This window comes from Anopheles moucheti, chromosome 2 (genome assembly GCF_943734755.1).
Source record: "Anopheles moucheti chromosome 2, idAnoMoucSN_F20_07, whole genome shotgun sequence".
Classification (NCBI taxonomy): domain Eukaryota; kingdom Metazoa; phylum Arthropoda; class Insecta; order Diptera; family Culicidae; genus Anopheles; species Anopheles moucheti.
In genome coordinates, this window is record NC_069140.1 from 70,517,728 (window position 1) to 70,537,599 (window position 19,872).

The following is a 19,872-nucleotide window of genomic DNA, read 5'->3' on the forward strand; positions in this document are numbered from 1 at the left end:
ACTTGGAAAGTGCGCTTACTTATCTGTGCATCTCCGCTGCGAAAGTTAGGAAGTGCTAGCAGGGCCGCTGGAGGTGTCACTATCAATTTGGTTTTTGTCTCTGTAATCTCCAATCCGAGGTTTGCTATCCGCCTGCTCGATCATTTGGTAAGCATCCACTACGTAGCATAGCCGTAAACTAATCAGTTCTGTATTGACTTAAAGAAGAATGTCCCCGAAGTTGACCTCCTCTAAGATGTGGAAGGCCTTGTGGTTCAAATTTCTAGGATAAACAGTAGACAAGCTAACCCATCTTCTAGGTGCAGACAATTAGTGATAGCAAAGGGCATCCACTAAATTCTAAATTAATTTGTTGATTTTGGTTAGGTTTATATATTTAGTATTGAACTATTTAAATAGTACTTTCGGTGATGTGCAATACAACCAAAAAGATCAGGAATTATTTCTCAGGATAATTTAAGACACTTACTGTTGTCCTAGCAAAACAGACTAGGAACGACAATGTTTATAGACGGAAAATAATAGTAAGAACAATAAAAAAAAATAAATAAATAATATGCCGATTCGATAAAAGTCTTAAAAATAAAAAATAAATTTGAGACCTTCTGAGGTATTTTCTCTTCTCGCTGTCAAAAACGATAATTGCTATGCGTCCATAAACAGATCCACTAAGGTTAGACAGAACAGGAAAAGGATCAAAATTAGAGTCAAATTATCACCCATAGGTAGTTAATATTTTTGCATGCTAATTCTTTACTTTGAATATGTTAATGTATTCCACAGTCTTGCGGAGCATCATTTATCTAATTAAATTGTTATCGTAACCAAAGTGGGTAAAGAGACTAGGTGGGCTCATAGCTCTTTTCAGCAGGCCATTTTTAAATACCCATTTGACGTTTCGCGTTACGGTATCCGTGCACAGCTGTTTTTGTTTTGATTGTGTTGCCTGAAGCTCTTCCTGCAAATTTGAATCGATAATTTCTGTTTCCCAAAAAGTTGAGAGATTTATAATCAACAGTATTCTGCTCCTTCCCTACTCTTTGCGAGTTTATTTTTCAGTTCAATAAAGGTGTCCAGCTTCCTGAGCCGTGTGTGATCAACGGGCAGCCAACTTCGAAGTAATTTAAGACCGACAACTGATTGGCATAGGTCCTAATCAGTCGTATTGAGAGCAGCTCGTAAAAGTGGGACGGTTTTTTCCAGTATAAACGAAATAGATCACACAATCACGTAATGTCCGTCGTTACCAAACAGGTTGCCAACACGGTTCATATGCGTTTCGTGGTCATCCAGGATCGTAAAACTTTTTACGTATGACGCCGCGATGTGCGGGTTTGTTATCTAAAACCAGCTAGAAGTCAAGTTGCTGAACAGCTCGCTGGCCTTCGCACAGCCTTGATACTCGTAGATATCCAGTGCCGATTGGTCTGCGGAAAATTCGATGAGGTATTTGCTATTGTGGTTAAACTTTCACAGATAGCTCGGTGACCGTTCTAAATTGACGACGGAAAGGTACGGACACACGATTTGGTACAATTCTTGAATTTGAACAACACTGAAAATATACTCTCTGCACGCAATATCATTCAGAACGATAACACACACACACACACACTCTCAAGCGACCGTACCGCGAACTGTCAAACCATTTCTACTTTTTTTTCATAGCGCGGTTGTCAAATCGTTAAGGATGAGCCCACCTAGTCTCTTTACCCACTTTGATCGTAACCTTCACAATCATATTATGCTATTCTGTTCGATTATCGCAACAGTAATATATCTTAATTAACAGCATAAAATAGCCTTAACAAATCATCAGCAACGTCGGCAATGCTTTTTTTTTGTTTCAATGCACGGGGGTTCTGCTCAAACTCTTCGCTGCAAAGTGGCTTCTAACCGGTTCGCCCGTACCTTTGTTGTACGACAAACTGTCCACTCATGCGACCGGCATTAACATCGAAATGCCTTCACTTGTCGTTTCTAGCCAATCGAGCGTATCGAATCGGATCATTGTAACGAAATTGATAGGCAACGCACAGTTTAATTTCCTCCCTTTGACAGACACGCCATCGGGTAGGTTGGAGGGTTTTTTTTTGTTAACGTATATTAAGAAACCTATTTAGATATAGGGAGATCGTTGTCTACAATTCTTTTCCCTGTATCGCATTGGATAAGTTCAAACGAAACAGATTCTTTCATCGCCGAAACATACATCAAACTCGTTGAAATGAGACGCTTTGGGAGATTCTAGCCAACGCATGTTACCGGAATGTTCTAGCACAAATAATGCACTTTAGCCAGCAGAAAAGCTCCATGACACGCGCTGACAGATTCCTTCGGAGCACAATAGAAACACGCATTAGCCATCGAAAGATTGGCCTTCCCATTCAGATATCCTTCGTCATCGTCTTCACGTTGCTTATGGGCAGGATACTTTTCCGCCCGGTAGAATTCGATCAAGCCAATGGTTTCGTAGCATATCGTCGCTAATTGATCGATCCATCATGAGTGCGACCAGCGTCCCGGAGTCCGATAACCGATAGCGGGAGAGCCTCCGATCGTTGGGCAGCGATAGCTTCTCACCGTATCCGATTACGGCAATGATTAATTCCTGACGACCGTTCGCCTGACCCATCCCGGCATCTCGGTTCGCGGACGTATCTGTACAGGTTGAAGCGGCACAAAACGGTTGGATTTATTAATTGTCCATCGGTGGGGGCTGGCATACCGTTTGTCTCCGGTGGGCCGGTTCGATTGGCTCGGGTTAAGCATATTTCCATAATGATGATGGCAGATTGAATGGGTAGTGGAGCCGGTGGAGGATATCTTTCGTCGCACGATGACAGCGCGGTGGCCACCTGCCGGGGGTAGTATTTTATTAATCCAATGGACGCTATTTGTTTTTGTCTCGGGCCACCCTCCCCGTTTGCGGAAAGTGAAATTAATGTGTCTGTCGTTGTTTTTACATTCGATGACACGGAACATTTTTTTGGTTTCCACCGTCCGGCAGACCCTTCTTCCCTGATTCTAAGTGGCTTCCATCGTATCGCAGTGCGCTGTAATGGGTTTTTGGGTTGGGTCCGAGCATTTCTGGTCACGCAAATTACATTTTGTGTTTTTAATCGTGATGCTGACGTGGGATGGATGAATCGTTTCTTTCACATTACCTCATCGTTTGTAAAGCTTTTGTTTTCTATGGATGAAATCATTCAAATGTATTTAACATTTTTGTAGGTGTTTATAATCGCAACTGGAACAACAAAATAAAAATTCTGTAATATTTCTTGAATTAATCATATTCAAAGGTTGACGCACTTTAAAAGGAAAGTTCTAATCTAAATAAGTTTGAATGATGTTTTAATTTCTTTGTTTTTAGCTAGTTTTGTAACGATTTAATTAATAATCTTTTTTTATTAAGATGTTTTAATAATATCTGCCATTGAAATGTAATATACCATTTGGCTAATATTTAAAATAAATAAAACAATTATGCTGAATACCTTACAGTTCGTGTTGGGCTAGAATTATCTGATACAAAGAGAACTGAAAATGGTTTTCGTTCGCAACTCTTTCAAAATGTGCAGCTTCCTCTGTTTCTTTCATTAATACTACGCGTTTAAAAATCTGTGGGTTTCTTCTTTAAAAATTCTCTTGTGTTTCTTAATTAATTTATGTTTTTAACTTATTTAGAAACTAGACTTGATTAGAAACAAATAATAGAAATTATTTGTCTACTTGATTCGTTCGTTAGTTTTGCTATTCGATTGATCTCGAATGTTGTTAAACTTTGTTTTTTTTTTCAAGTTAATCGATACACCATTTCACGATAAGGTGCCGTTTTACTGTTTGTAGAAGTAAATATTTCCAAAGTAATGCAAATGGTATTTTAAATTTTGATTTTTATAGTTTGAAGCTACCGTTTAATTCTAAGCTGTAAAAACCCGGAAAGTGCAATAACCCATCGTAAAATATGCTTTTTGTAATGTAATTTATGTAAAATCTGGAATAAAATAAGGTAAATAAAAACTAAAGCAAATATAAATAAAACAATAAAAGAAAAAAAAAGAAGATAAGAAAAGAAAGAAAAGAAAACGAGTCTCCACCAGATAGTGACAATTAATGTTTTCTTAACATGTTCTATTTTTTGTTCTTCATGTGTTTTTCTTGTTCTTCTTCTCTTAGACTCTGCTATAAGTAAATGTTACATGTTTTATTGTATTAAAAATATATTTTAAGAATCAAGAACTATTTTTCTTTGCTCCTATTACCTTTGTCACAATATAGAAACATAATTTTAACAAACTAAACTCTGCATTATAAATTTAATGCGTAGTATGTCGGAACTATACAATTTGCAGTGGTTGTGGTAAAATAATGGTTTAGAGTGAACTATGAAGTAAAGTAATCGAATATACATTCATAAAACTAAACCATGTAAAGGATATTAAAAGCCATGTTTCGACATACACAAAGCTGTATTTTATAGATGGCACCTTGTAAAATCCTCCTGCGAATTAGCCACAACCATGGCTTACTGTTAGCCAAACCTCACCGAATTCGATGCCGAGCTCACCGATAGATATGTGCACCAAATATTTTACCCGGCATCACTACATTCAACTGCACTGTCGATGTATCGAATCAAACGCACAAATCACTCATCTAGCAAATCGAACCCCGAATTGCATCGTATGTACCGGATGTCGTACCGCAGTCGACTGCAGTCACCGGAAACGGGCCCAAAATGTTCATTCCCCGTGATAAGCACCCGTCCGCACAGTGACACTCCTTACTGTTGGCATCACCCTTTCGACATCGTAATGCTGCCCGAATGGCTAGAACCGATTGTGTGTCGGAAATAAAACGAAGTGGGGGGGTGAGTTCCTTGCGTTGACGAATTGCATCAACCTGATAAAACCCGGTGTCCAAACAAAACCATCGGCCACAATCACCGACCGATGTCGTCCGGTGCGGTTTGTCAGCACATCTCGACCATCGTTTCCATCAACGCACTGTTGGGGGACCCACGGTACTGCTCGGAGTCATAAATTCTATGTTGATCACCTGAAATCTTTTCCATTCGTGGACGGGAGGGAGTGTTTTTTTTTCATCATTTGATGACATTCAAATCGTTTGTGTGAAAGATTCGTGCTTATGTGTACGCGTTACTAATGAACGTTACGGTCGAGTGATGTTGCGTTTGACGATGGGTTAGCTATTTGACTAGCATCCGGAGATTCTTTCACACTTGCCTTTTTACTTCCCCGTCAGCTTTCAATAGTCACAAATCAACGGCGCTTATCGGTCAGACATGGACAACACACACATACATACACACATTCGCAAGAGGATCCTTTTGCATCGTTCGCTTTAGGATTATTGGAAGCCATGAATGGAGAGGATTGGAATGTTTTAGCTATGCTATGCATCAATATGGAATGTGACCGTAGCGAATCGACAGATATTTCCAAAATTTTTCTCTATGAAGTTTACGTGTCTACGAACCATCTTCAACATTATCATCATCATCGTCCTCATCATTCTCATGGTCATCAGTGCAGACGGAAGGAAAATACCTTATTTTGGAAAGGCTCATCAAGACATGTTACGGTGTATCGGTTGCGGTTTACGGGTGGAACTGCCCGACCCATCGTCCACTTTAAATCAATCTGTAACTGATGCTACCGAACCGGAAGTCTTTGGACATTTGAAATGTAGATTTATTACCACAAAACCCATCGCAACACTCGACGAGGGACACTTCTGCGAGACACCGGGTCGACACTAGCCATATTTGAAAGACGATGCTGTGACAAGGCCGTGCATCGTTTGCAATGCCTAGCGACGATGGGACTGCACGGTACCGAGTGTGCTAGTCCAGTGCTGATAAATGCGCCTCGATTACATTATGATGAGCGATGGCCTAGAATGTACTTCCCTCCGAAAGCTATCTACTCACCTCCCGGCAGTTTCTTTTAATATTCCACCACTGTTCCCATGATGCCTTTCCCGCTCATTCCGTTCGTATTAGCGATAGGTTCTATTATGATGGAGGAAAACGAGATGAGAAAATCGGAACGTATTATGAACTTTAGCGTACGATCTCCGGCAAATGGTCAGTTGCCATTCTGCAGGAATCGTGTCGTTTGGTGAGTGAATAAGCTTCAATCAGGCATGCCACAACCGGTCAGTCGTTGGATGACTTTCCCGTAGAAGAATGCAGCAGCAAGGATAGAGAAATTTATTCATACCGTGATGATGATAATACACAAGAAGTACACAAAACCAAACGAAGAAGTAAAGATCCTTTAGAAATTAAAAATAATGGATAAATAATCCTATCTCATGAAATAGGAAATACATGTTTTATTTCCATACGGAACGAATACAAATAACATACATATAAACCTTACGAAGTAAAAGTTATTTTGTATGTCTAAGAACTTAAAAATGTACTTTTCAATAAAATGGCAAAATATTTAATTGTAGTATATTTTTTTCATTAATACAGATTGTAGATCCCCCAGTGGTTCGGACCGGTGTATTTGGCGCTTGGTTGGTCCCGTTTGGGTCGTTTTAACTGGTCGGCTGATAATTGTTTGGCCTAACACATAGATCGCGCTAGAAGATTTAAGTCTATATCATATTTAGTCTGTACCAACCTTCAAACGAATTCTGTCCAAATTTGACAGCACTCGGGCCATAACCTAATGAGCTAGAACATTTTGTGTGAAGCAACTTTTGTGCTCTGAGTAATCATGGAAAAGAAGGAATTTCGCGTGATGATAAAATATTAGTTTTTGAAGGAGAAAAATACAGTTGAAGCCAAAAATAGGCTTGATGAAGAGTTTTTGGACACTGCTCCACCAAAATCAACTATCAAATATTGGTATGCTAAATTTAAATGTGGTGAAATGAGCACTGCAGATGGTGAACACAGTGGACGCCCAAAAGAGGTGGTTACTAACAAAAACAATTAAAAAATCACAAAATTATTCAGAACACCCATAATGTGAAGTTGATCGAGATAGCTGACACCCTAAAGATGTCTAAGGATCGTGTTGGACATATCGTTCTCGAGTATTTTGATATGATATGAGCTCTGTGCAAAATGGCTGCTGCGCGAGCTCACATTTGACCAGAAACAACAATGAGTTGATGATTCGGAGCAGTGTTTGGAGCTGTTTAAACGAAATAAATCCGAGTTTTTGCGTCAGTATGTTACCATGGATGAGTGTTGGCTTCTCCACTTCACTCCATAGTGCAATAGACATTCATCCGAGTGGACTGGACGCGATGAACCTGCTCCAAAGCGAGGGAAAACACAACAATCAGCTAGCATGTCTATAGCGTCATTTTTTTTGGGATTCGCAAGGAATAATCTTCATCGACTATCTTGAGAAAGGAAAAACCATTAACAGCGACTACTAAATCAAGTTATTGGAGCGTTTGGAGGACGAAATCGCCAAAAAACGGCCACATTTGAAGGAAAAAAAAATTGTGTCATCAAGACAACGCACCGTGTCAAAAATCAGTGAAAACAATGGCAAATATCCATGAATTAGCCTACGGATTGCTTTGCCACTCACCGTATTGGCCAGATCTGACCCCCAGTGACTAATTCCTTTTCTCAGATCTCAAAAGGAAGTACTCTGAGAAGAAATTTTCCTCGGATGAAGAGGTGTTCGCCGTAACAAAGGCCGTTTTCGAGGCAAGGGACAAATTCTACTACATAAAAGGTAATGAAAAATTGAAAACCGGCTATAATCGGTGTAACACCCTTGAAGGGATGTATGTTGAATAAAAAACAATAATTTAGCAAAAAAGTGTTTTATTAAAACAATTATCAGCCCAACTGTTAATAGAAAAAAGTCATTGAAAATAAAACTACGACCTGAATATTAAATTGGTACGTATGTTCCCAAATTCTTGAACATCTCAGAAGAAGAAGCATAACTAGATGTTCATTTGCACAATGTTTCGAGTCTTTCGATTCATATTTTGTTATTTGAGAAACCCTGATAGATGCTAAGGCCACAGCTATGACTATCTAAAACTCCTTGGAGTTGCCGGTTAATGAGAACTTCTTAGTAACTTCTTAGCAAGAAGTATTAGAGACATCAGTTAATTTAGAACTTTCCATAACATTCCAAAGAAACATGCATGTGTACATAATAACAGCAAGAATTATAAGTTATTCTTCATATTATTACAGTTTACACGATTTAAGTAATTTTAATCTCTCTTTTTTATTCTGTTCGTACATCTCTTCGCTCTCTCTCTCTCTCTCTCTCTCTCTCTCTCTCTCTGTCTCTCTCTCTCTCTCTTTTTGTGGTAAGGACCAACGAAGCGAGAATGGCCTAATTAGACAGTCAGTCCTTGCTACGGTCAATTGGTCCGGATGGGATTTTGATGCAGTCCGTTCGTGTGAAGACCGGCGCAGTTACCATCATGCCACCGAGACGCCTCTCTACACCTTCTAATGGCCATTATTATGTTGGCGATCTTTATTTAAGCAAATCGATAAAAGTATTCGTAAAAGTCATTGCAATCAATGTGCAATCCGAAGAGTTCCGATTCCAACACCTCGTTTACAATTGACTGAGCATTGTGGCTAGCGGTTGACCGTTCAATGCTGTCCAACCGCCTAATGAAGCATAATTACAGCCCCGTGTGGCGGCAAACGCCAAAGTCACAGTGTAACAATTGCCTAATTACGCCCGGATGGAACGTCTAATAGTAGAAAATCGATTCATTCCTCCGTTCGGATTCGGGACTCTGTTCCCATGAATAATTGGTACCGGTAGATGTGTTTTTTTTTTAATACGGCCTCTACACTCTTAAATCTTCCGAGTGGGGCTTGTACAACGGACATCAATTAGTTCTATGTTTTGGAATGATTTCGGAATACCACGAACCAAACAGCCCCCCCTGTTACTCGAAACACTGGCTACACGACGAAGCGGAAAGCATTCCATGTGAAGAAATAGCTTCGTTCTTGGATTCTTCCATCTTCCCTGTCCAAAGCGTAAAAAATAATCGGAACTAGTATCGAAATGAAACCTGCGGCACAAGGTTATTGTGCAACGCAATGTAACAACGTACAATGAGGGAAAATTTTGATTGATATCACAGCTACCGCAATCTCATACACGATACCCTTCGATAGGCCCGCTCGCTAGGTCGAAGAATGTCACTCGGAAAAATGAGCGAATGGAATTCACTTTTCGCCATGCGATGAAGTTGCCCAGATGAAGTGGCTGGTAGTGGGACCGCGGTTCAAACATCAATAAATCTACAAACACACCAAAGCACTGACATGCTCCATTTTTTTTGCTTTTGTAGGTCACCGTCAACCGAGTCGGTGGAAAATGCCGGGTGGAAACAGATGGAAACTGAACGGAACGCGAACTCAATTCATCAATCATGAACCAGTTTCACATGTCAAGTGCTTTGATATTTGTCGTTTGAGAACATTTTATTTACAGTCGGTTGAGTTTTGATTCGTTTTTTTTTTTGCTGGTTCATACTGTACACCCACACCCGGACATGAGATTTCCTTCCAATCTGCAGTAGAGTCTCGATCGTGGATTCATCGCTTCTTGGGAGAATTTTTCAAAGGACTTGCTTTCTCCGTTTGGTTTTTTAGTTCTGCGCCCTGCTTTTTTCCATTACGATATGTCAAAGTCAATGCCAGCAGCGATGAACGTTGGTGCCCATCGCGGCTGAAAGCAACTATTCATTCATCCAGGCAAACGGTCCGGTTTGGGTCGTGGGCTGGTGCAAATAAAAAAAGTAAGCATTCTCCAGTACGGATGACTGATTGCACGTAAAATGCACCAGCGTCAAAAGCCGATGTCCAGCGGGCCGGACACGGCGGGAATCTATTTCCGACTTTTTTTTCTTGCTTGCTTTGTTTGGCAGGCAGTCCGCATCTTGAAAGCGAGTGTCCGAAGGATGCACCTGTCACCGTTGGATCGATCGGTGCCCATTTCCCATCAATCAAAGCAAGAAAGAACGAAAGAGAAAGAGACCGCTTCAATCGATTTCCGGATGATGATGATCGGTGACATCTGTAGATGGTTTTGTGGTACAATCAAAATGAATGGAACAGCGAATAAAAAACAGGGCTTTCTAGCAGTGAACTACAATGTGTTTTTGTTAAAACGTTCGCCAGGATTAACTGCGCTGAGCAAGTCATTTGAAATAAGCAGATTAGCGGACTGGCGTGCAGTGAAAGATCAGCATTGATTGAGGTTGAACGATGATGATGGAAAATTGACCAATTTATATTATGGTTTATTACATGGCAAGGGTTACTGCTAATCATCCATCGTTCGTGAGGGTTTTTGTTTCACTTACTAGGTTAGGTAAAGTTTGGAAAAATATTTCCATTCACTCATAACGAACATGGTACTTTTAACTTTGTTTTTGATGTGGTTTGAAAACAGTTGAACGAGTTGCGTCGGATGCGTCGAATTTAATTCACTAAGTATACGCTACTTCTTAAAATTTAAGCAGTGTTTAATATAGACTTGCAAATTTGAAGACGTCTTCTCACCAGAGAAATTCACGCAGGTAATGATTAGTATTGTGCTTAATGAATCTTTTGCGAAGAGTCATGCATATGAATCTTTAACGAAGAGTCATTCAAATCATGAATCGATTCTCAAAAGATTCATGATTCCTCGAGATGCAAGAATCCTAACAGATTCATGAATCCTCAGAGATTCATGATTCCTCGATATTCATGAATCCTCGAGATTCATGAATCTCTTCGGAAACATAATTTTAGCGTGTTTTTTATGATTCTCACGTCTAAAATAAATTGTTTTATAAAGATGAAGTTATTATTAGCTTGCATAATCTCCATAATAATCTGTTGCTGTCCATAATCTGTTGCTTTGTTCAATAGATTAGAATTCGAATATTTGTTAATATAAGATTAAGAGATTGATATTCCTTAAAAATTTATATGGTTTTATTACAAAAATACTCGTAGAGCATACGTATAGCCAACAGAATTGAAGAAATGATGTATGTTTTAGAAAAATATATCTGTATCTTAGTTCAACAGATTTAATTATGTTGTACACAATTATGTTAATTCTTTAAATTATCCAAATATTTATAGTTTCTAAAAAAGCACTAACACCTTGCGATTACTCTAAGGGCAATGTAAAGTTGTAGTCTCTAGAATAAATTTCTGCCCGATTGGGTATAAGCAATAAAGTTTTAAGAATGCTAGCAGTGCTAATAATAACTACATCTGTATAAACAATTTATTTGAAATGAGAAAAACATTAAAAAAAACACGCATCAATCATCAATCTCTGAGGAATCGTGAATCTCGAGGATTCATGAATCTTCGGAATAGAGATTGAGATTCGTTCATTCAGTTCCAAGATTCATTCACATTCATGAATCTGAATCAGAATTACCCAACACTAGTAATTACGCATCATGTGATCTTATCAAACATGCTTTATAGAGTGGAAGCGTCATTTCTTACACATAATTAATTAGAATTAGAAGACATAATTAAGAATTCTTTAAATGGTCAGTGAGAAAAACTGATGCTTCTCTACGTTGTATATCGCAGAAGTTGTGCTTTGATAATAGTATGAGAGACCTATCAGTTCGTAATCAGTAATGCGGCCTGTTTCTTTACATGAAACAAACATCGTCAGTTGTTAATTTCTTGTAGGATTTGACTCAGGATTATGCATAACTTGCTATAGAATCCGGAAATTACGTTCATAAAACCGTAGAGCACACATACGCATAAGCTGAATATCGAGCTATCATTAGAATAGCACCTTGGGGCGTCTTTTTGGGAGTTTAACTTCAAGAGAGTTTATCACGTGTTACAAATATTGATGATAAGGTGACATTAAATGATATTATATAGGCGTAACTATAATTTCCTTTCAGCACTTCACTCCGGAACTTAACAAATAGTTTAATGGCGTATTTGATCTAACACATTTCTCCAATTCCTACATTCTCACGATGGGTATCCCAACGTAATCTGTAATCGATTGAAACCGTGGATAATTTAATCATTCGCATGAGCTGATTGGCAGTTCATCGCCATCGTTCCCACCACAAACCTTCCACAGTGATTCACTCGGGCGTCCTGCTGAGCGTGCACAAAGCCAATAACCAGAGCAGAAGTGTATGGTACAACAGGAAACAGCACCCAGCCACTGTTGCACTCCTGGTGACCAGTGTCCGATTGAGACATCATACGAATGGTTCAAAATATTTGATTGCCAGCACGATTAACGATTTCGTAGCAATAAAAATCCAATTATCACAGATTGGAGCCCAACCTTCTGGCGCTGTAGTTCTGCCGAATCTTTTTTTTTCCTAATGAGATCAATTTCTCTCGATCTGTTCGACAAATTATTTACCCCCATTCGGCATCGGTGGGTTTTTTTTTCCGGTGTATGTGTATGTTTTATATGTACGCCGACCGAAAGAAGTTAAGCTGACCCAAAAGAAGTGTTAACTACACAATTTCCGGAAATCAAACACGCTGTTCACTTTTGTTCGACAACCGTTTGGGAGCACTATTCACGATCGAAAGGTTTATCTCGAGCAGTTTCGTTGTTGTGTTGTCCCGGCAGCTTTTCCTATCCTTTTTGTGTTCTTTTCCGTTTTAGCTTTTTTATGGTCTCGGTTTTTGTTTTGTTTGACTGTTCAAGCTTATTTCAGCTCAGCTTGATCAACCTTCAGACCTTCGATGTGACTCTGCTCACCCCCTTTCCATGCCATCTTGTACGCGAAGCGTTTATGCTGGTTTATGGTGACGATAGGGTTCGATTGATTGGATTTTACGGTTCGGTACAAATACCGTACGCGGCCTGGGGTGAGGCATGTCATAAAACGAACCCAATCCGACAAAAATACGAACCCAACGTTGATGCGAGAATGATGCGGGCATAGCGTGGTGGTAGACTGAATTAATTACCACAAGAAGAAACACGATCGACACGGATCGATCAATAGGTTGCGCACATTCCTGTGCCCGAAAGATCATTCGCGTCGGGTCAATCGGAGAGCAAAGTTTCGGGAAAAAGCTCGTCGTATAACGAAGAAGCTCCAATAAATGTACACATGCCACCAGTGATATCTGGGTGTATCCTCATCCTTGGTCCGAGTTCTTGAGCTTGAAGTTTGAAGCGTTCGTTTTGATCGTGCATTCGCGGATGATCTGCCGCATCGGCTCGAGAGGCGAGATGGGTTTACAAACTCAACAAGTTTGTATTTTCTTTCCCGATATCCACCTCTTCGCATTCTTCCTCGATCACGATCAGCAAATTCTTTCCGCGATCAGTGAACTTCGGATGAAGTGATTTGGCACATCGCTTATCGGTAATCTGTTCGGTGTAGTTCCTTCAATGTGGTATGATTTCTGCAAGCATTCCAGGGTAGTTGTGATGCCAAATCGCCAAATCGTGCATTTCTTCTCTTTTTCGTCGTATGATCATTTGACCTTGTGGCGGTGCGTTTTCTTTGATCAAATATAGTACTAAACCATCGGATTATCGGACAACAGTTCAGAATAGTATTTTTTTTGTAAATAATACATTAAAAATTATTACGTTGAATTCATCCGGTGAGGAAATACAATTGATGTCTGGTTCATGAAACAATTTCCAAGATTCGAGCTTGAGTAAATTTAACTGTAATTTCAATTATTAATATTCTTTCATTTCTAGCGGTTAAAAACTCCCTCTTGTACGAATTATCCAGATAGATATAGATTGAAATATGAAACTTTGACACACACTTTTGCCCGGTTCGGTATAACAGGTGGGTTGATAATTGTTTGGCCTATGGGCCTATGAGTAAAACATTTTTTTTTTTGCAAAATTTTTTTTTATACAACATACATCCCTTCAAGGGTGTTACACCGATTATAGCCGGTTTTCAATTTTTCATTACCTTTTATGTAGTAGAATTTGTCCCTTGCCTCTAAAAAGGCCTTTGTTTCGGCAATCATCTATTCATCCGACGAAAATTTCTTCTCAGAGTACTTTCTTTTGAGATCTCAGAAAAGGAATTAGTCACTGGGGGTCAGATTTACGAAATACGGTCGAAGGCGAAGGAATTCAGAGCTTAATTCATGAATTTTGCCAATATTTTTACTGGTTTGTGCAACGGTGCGTTGTCTTGAGGAAACAAAACTATTTTTTCTACAAACGTGGCAGTTTTTTGGTGATTTCGTCCTTCAAACGCTCCAATAACTTGATTTAGTAGTCGCAATTAATGGTCATTCCTTTCTCAAGATAATCGATGAAGATTATTCCTTGAGAATCCCAAAAACTGACGCCATAGCCATGCTAGCTGATTGTTGCATTTTCCCCCGCTTTGGAGCAAGTTCATCGCGTCCAGTCCACTCGAATGACTGTCTATTGGACTTTGGAGTGAAGTGGAGAAGCCAAAACTCATCCACAGTAACATACTGACGCAAAAACTCGGATTTATTTCGCTTAAGCAGCTCCAAACACTGCTCCGAATCATCAACTTGTTGTTTTTGGTCTAATGTGAGCTCGCGCGGCAGCCATTTTGCACAGAGCTTTCTCATATCCAGATACTCGTGAATGATATGTCCAATATATTCCTTAGACATCTTTAGGGTGTCAGCTATCTCGATCAACTTCAAATTATGGTTGCTTTTAATAATTTTGTGGAGTTTTTTAATGTTTTTGTCTGTAACCACCTCTTTTGGGCGTCCACTGTGTTCACCATCGTCAGTGCTCATTTCACCACATTTAAATTTAGCATACCAATATTTGATGGTTGATTTTGGTGGAGCAGTGTCCAAAAACTCTTCATCAAGCCTATTTTTGGCTTCAACTGTATTTTTCTCCTTCAAAAACTAATATTTTATCATCCCGCGAATTTCCTTCTTTTCCATGATTACTCAAAACACAAAAGTTGCGTCACACAAAATGCTCTAGCTCATAAGGTTATGGGCCGAATGCTGTCAAATTTGGACAGAATTCGTTTGAAGATTGGTACAAACTAAAAATGATATGGATATAAATCTTCTAGCGCGATATATGTGTTAGTCCAAACAATTATCAGCCGACTTCTTAATTTATCGGGGAAATACTGTTAATGTCTGGTTCATGAAGCCTTCTATCAACGTTCGAGCATTTAAATTAAATTTAACTGGAAGAAGCTGTAATTTAAATTACCATTATTCTTTTATTTCTAGCGTCTTTAATGATCCCTCTTATACGAATTATCCAGATAGAAATGGATAAAAATATGAAACTTTGACATGACAATGCCTTTGTTACACACTTCTGTACTTTTTGGTATACTTACATATCAATCCGGCCTTGCCTTAAAATAAATAATAAAAATATGTCAAATAGATAATTATATTCCAAATCGGTATTTAATTACTAACTGTTACGAATACTTCAGTACTACATGTATAACAAAGTTTGTTTTGTATAACTAGTTTTATTTAAAACAATATAAGTTTATTTGTATGTTGAATGTTTTCCCAAACACAATTAGTTTTCAAACATCAATAACTTTTAAATCTACTCTAGGTGGTAGTGAGGACTTGCTTGATGATTCCAAGAGAAAGTTGTAAATTAGTTGTACATTAAGATAAATTAAACTTAATGGGGATACACCTTTTGGGAAGCTAATTTTATATTTTTCTATTTTTTTGGGATGCTAAGCTTTTATATTTTGATACTGAATTTGTAATATGTACTAATCAACGTGATCTCAATTTAGATTGTTATAAAATTAGCGCTATGAGTTGGTTCTGATGTTCAATGAAGAACGAATATTCCGAAGATGTTCAATCTGCAGAATAAAATTGGACATAATCCCTTTCATTGCCTTACCAGCGCCAGCACGATACCTTCATTACCGATCTTCCATGCAGTACATCTTTTACTTCATTGTTCAGTTGTTACATCTCTTGCTCGTCAGTAGTTAAAGTCGTTAAAAAAAGCATACATCGTTTATCACGTTTATTACCCAAACACGGAAGCGCCAAAAATACACTCTCCATAGCCATCCACCAAGCAGACATCAATTTCTACCCTCGCTCACAACATCACACCTTCGTAGCCGAGTCGCGAGCACAGGTTACACTTTCTTCGGTCGACCCGTCACATCAAGTGCTCACGGCATTAATCGTGACGCACAGACGGAAACCCGCTTCCAACGGCATATGCACTATCTATTTCGAGGTAGCTCAAAACTGTTGCAACGAAGGCGTTCTGAAGACGGGTATCGCGCGCAGTACGTGCCCGTTGCTTTACTGTACGGGAAGCGGGAAGAAGGCAAACGCATAATCCACCGTTGCAGCACGTGCCCTAATGAGTCGTCGGTTCAGAACGCACACGCATTTATCATGCTAATTGATTAACTGTGTCCCGGTGGAGGAGATTGCTGTTGTGACGCCGCACGGTCTCCGTCGATGCGGCAGCCGGAAATCGACCATGGCAGTGATGTTTTCCTGGCAAGTGTCAGTGGCGGCTTGAAGCGCGTTAAAAACCGTGCGGCTTCTCAATTGACCTTGAAGTGGATGGGCTCGGTTAAAAATAGCACCCCAAAAACGTCCCGCTCTTGAAGGTTGAATTTATGGTAGGTCCGAGAGAATTAATGCACCGAGCAACACGGTGTTACTTTCATTACAACTTTAAGTACACCCACTCGATCATGCGATCGCTCATGCATACGACAAAGCGACACAGAAAACGATTATTCACAAGACAAGACCACCAAGAAGCTTTGGCTTTGCAATGTGCGCACTGTTCCGATGGTCGTACCGGTAAGATGCACCGAATGCTATGCATTTGAAAGCAGTACACACGTTAAACATTCAACCTGTTTGCTAAACAAACCGATTAAATATAGACGAATAGTGGAATCACATTGTTGGCTCACTGCATCATATATTAATACAGCATAGGCTATGCTTTCCGGCTACTGTACCGGGTTGTGCTACGAAACCGCACTTAGGAAAGGTTTACGTGCCCAACCATTGATAGCATCCTCTAGTCAAGCGACATTGTTGTAATTGTGGGTAATTCTTAATCGCAACCGTATGCATATCCAATTGCTACAAAACCGACCGGAACGGGTGTGTTGACCATTTGCATGTCCGATTACTTGTTTGTGTTTTGAACTAAGGGAAGGCTATCCTCTCCTTCAGGGGGTTGAAACACCGATAAAGACACACTCCACGATTCCAGCAAAATGTCACGGAGTCCAAGGGTGGGCGCACACCATTTTAAGAATTCTGTGCGGACGGTGTTTCATGATTGCAGACTTCTACAGTTTTATTTTGTGGCAAATTGGAATGCTCGTATGACACCTACAGCTATAAGCTTAGTAAAGGGTTCCCCGAAAGTTAAAGCACGATTTAAAAGTTAGACAAATAAAAACCTGTTCAAGAAACTTTATGTTTATTTGATAAATAGAAATTGTGGAGTGTTCTGTACTATTTCCCAAGAAAAAAAAATAAAAAAAAATAATCGTATGCCAATGATCGCACTTTTGATCTGACGCCTCCCATCAGGCTCAGCACAAACTTGTCCCAAAGGATTTTCGACACTTTCTTCCAATTTTTTTGAAATCTGTTGAAGTCCTCCGCAGCTTTAAAATGCTTTCTCAATTGTGCCTCAGTTTGCGCCCAAAATAACTCAATCTGTCTGGCTTCAGGGCAGTCCGGGGGATTCATTTCCTTCGCCAAGTACCGTACCTCATGTACTTCATACCACGCGATCGTGTCTTCCGCCCGATATTTAACGCATGCGGCCTGTTTTGTACTCCGTTTCGGTTTCTTTTGTTTCTTATACATTTTTAAATTCAATCTTGCCTTGGCACGTTGGATGTTACTGTTTGATGTACCCAGTGTTTTGAGCCACATCGCGAATGGAACTTTCGTTTCTTTGCTCGAACGCTTTTGCTCTGTCCCGGTCCAACTGTTGATCGACTGACCAGAATTTCGGCCACTTTTCGGCGTATTCTCGAAGCTGGACTCCCCCCGAAACTTTTGAATGGCGGTTCGTACGGCTCCTATACTCACATCTTCCGATTTCGCAAATTGACTAAGCGAAATGTAAAGAGTGGAGCACCATTTGTGCACAATGCTTTTGCGCTTTTCGACGGAAATGCCTCGCATTTCAACAGACGCTTTTGAAAAAAATAGTTTTAATGCACTAGCTAGTGCCTCTGAATGTAAACAATCAAGCATATCAAGAATCAGCTGTTTTACGCCATCCGTTTACTAGAAACGTCATTTAGAAATCTTGCTTATACTTTCGGGGACACCCTTTATATATATTATTTTTTCGGTAAACGGAGAAACAAATATTAAATTACTTTACAAAGCTTAAAGTCTTGTAGTGTGCGCAATTGTATATAAACGAATAGCTTAAAGAGTGTTTTAGAGATGTTGTGTTAAGAACCATCGTTTTGGGGTTTGTTTTGTAATAAAAATATTTATTTATATAAATTTAAGCTTCATTAGCTTTATTGTGTGCAGTAGGATAATACCGTGAAGATGACAATTTGTTAAACGTTTCATTTCTGAAAGCATTCTTGTAGCAGCTGAATGACGGTAGTAAGCGCCCATAAAGGAGGAAATAAATATAAACCAGGCAGATCTATTGGCAGCGAATGGCAGTTCCACTTTATATTTTATGGGAGCTTTTATTAATACACTGAAATGAAACATTTTAGTTGTATGAAAAGCAATTGTAAAGTAAACCGTTTGCCATAACTTACATGCCGGGACTTCGCACTTCTGATTAACAAACTCCAACTGTATGGTTTCCTCGCTGCACGGATCGAACGCTACTGGGCAGGTTGTAGCCACGGCGTACCCGTCGTTGTAGCAGACGTAAAAATTGGCTGGTTCCAACCCGGTATTGTCGAACTTCTGGGCGCAGCACCGGCAGCTATCGACGAACTGTAGGCACGGATCGGCGCGGTAGCACAGCGTAAAGTCGCACGTGCAGGTATTGTTCACCGCGTCGAAGTACAGCCCGTAAGGACACTGGAACTCGATCGCACGTCCATCCGTACACTTGTAGTACCGCGTGCAGTACAGCTCGTGCGACAGATACACCTGCAGCAAGGCCGCCGTCGGGCAGAGATAGTCGGGCGGTCCTGTCACGCAGGAACAACGCTGAATATCACTGCTAAAGATGCAGATGCTGCTAGCTACTAGAATCACCACCACCGTACCGAGCCACAGCCTGAGGTTCTTCATTATTACTAACCACTGTGCGAGTGTACACACTGATGAAGGTTCAAGAAAGCACTGAACGGTCAGAAACGCAGCTGTTTGTCTTATAAAGACTAGGACTATCGCGATAATCGCCAGGAATCGCCGCTTTACGTTCGATCAAATGCGCTTCTACTTTGCCTCAAAGCTAACCCGGCGGATTCACCACCATTCTGGGTGAGTGTGTCAAAAAAACCGCATTCTCGTCATGTACCAGGTGCCGATAGTTGACGTATCTGAGTGGTAAATAGTCACGCACTTATCGACACACGTGAAGTGTCGTTGGTATGATAGGAAAAAAAATGTTTTAAACAGCTGATAAGTTTAAGCAGCACAAAATATAACCATAAATAGCTGACAAAATTCCCGAAAAGAGTTACACTAGCCATTTTCGTGGGCAATGTATGCATTTAGTAGCATTCTTTATTTTAATACATTCATGTTTATTTTGGTTTCTTTCTTTGCAAACAAATTAAAAAAGGTAGCCCCTCATTTTGGTTGCTCTGTGAGTTACTTTAGCAGTGTTTATAGCCGTGTACAAACGGAAGCTGTTGAGAAAAATTGTACTTAAAAAAAACCTTATCTTATAT

General features: G+C 39.8%; 1 protein-coding gene across 1 annotated transcript; it reads right to left on the bottom strand.

The window, feature by feature from the left end:
- Window positions 1-2,419: 2,419 nt before the first annotated feature.
- LOC128298785 (uncharacterized) lies at window positions 2,420-19,267 on the bottom strand. The gene is made up of 2 exons (XM_053034573.1): window positions 18,781-19,267; window positions 2,420-2,661 (listed from the first exon to the last, which is right to left on the bottom strand). The coding sequence occupies exons 1-2, from the start codon at window positions 19,265-19,267 to the stop codon at window positions 2,420-2,422; spliced, it is 729 nt and encodes a 242-aa protein (XP_052890533.1).
- Between the last annotated feature and the right edge of the window lie 605 nt (window positions 19,268-19,872).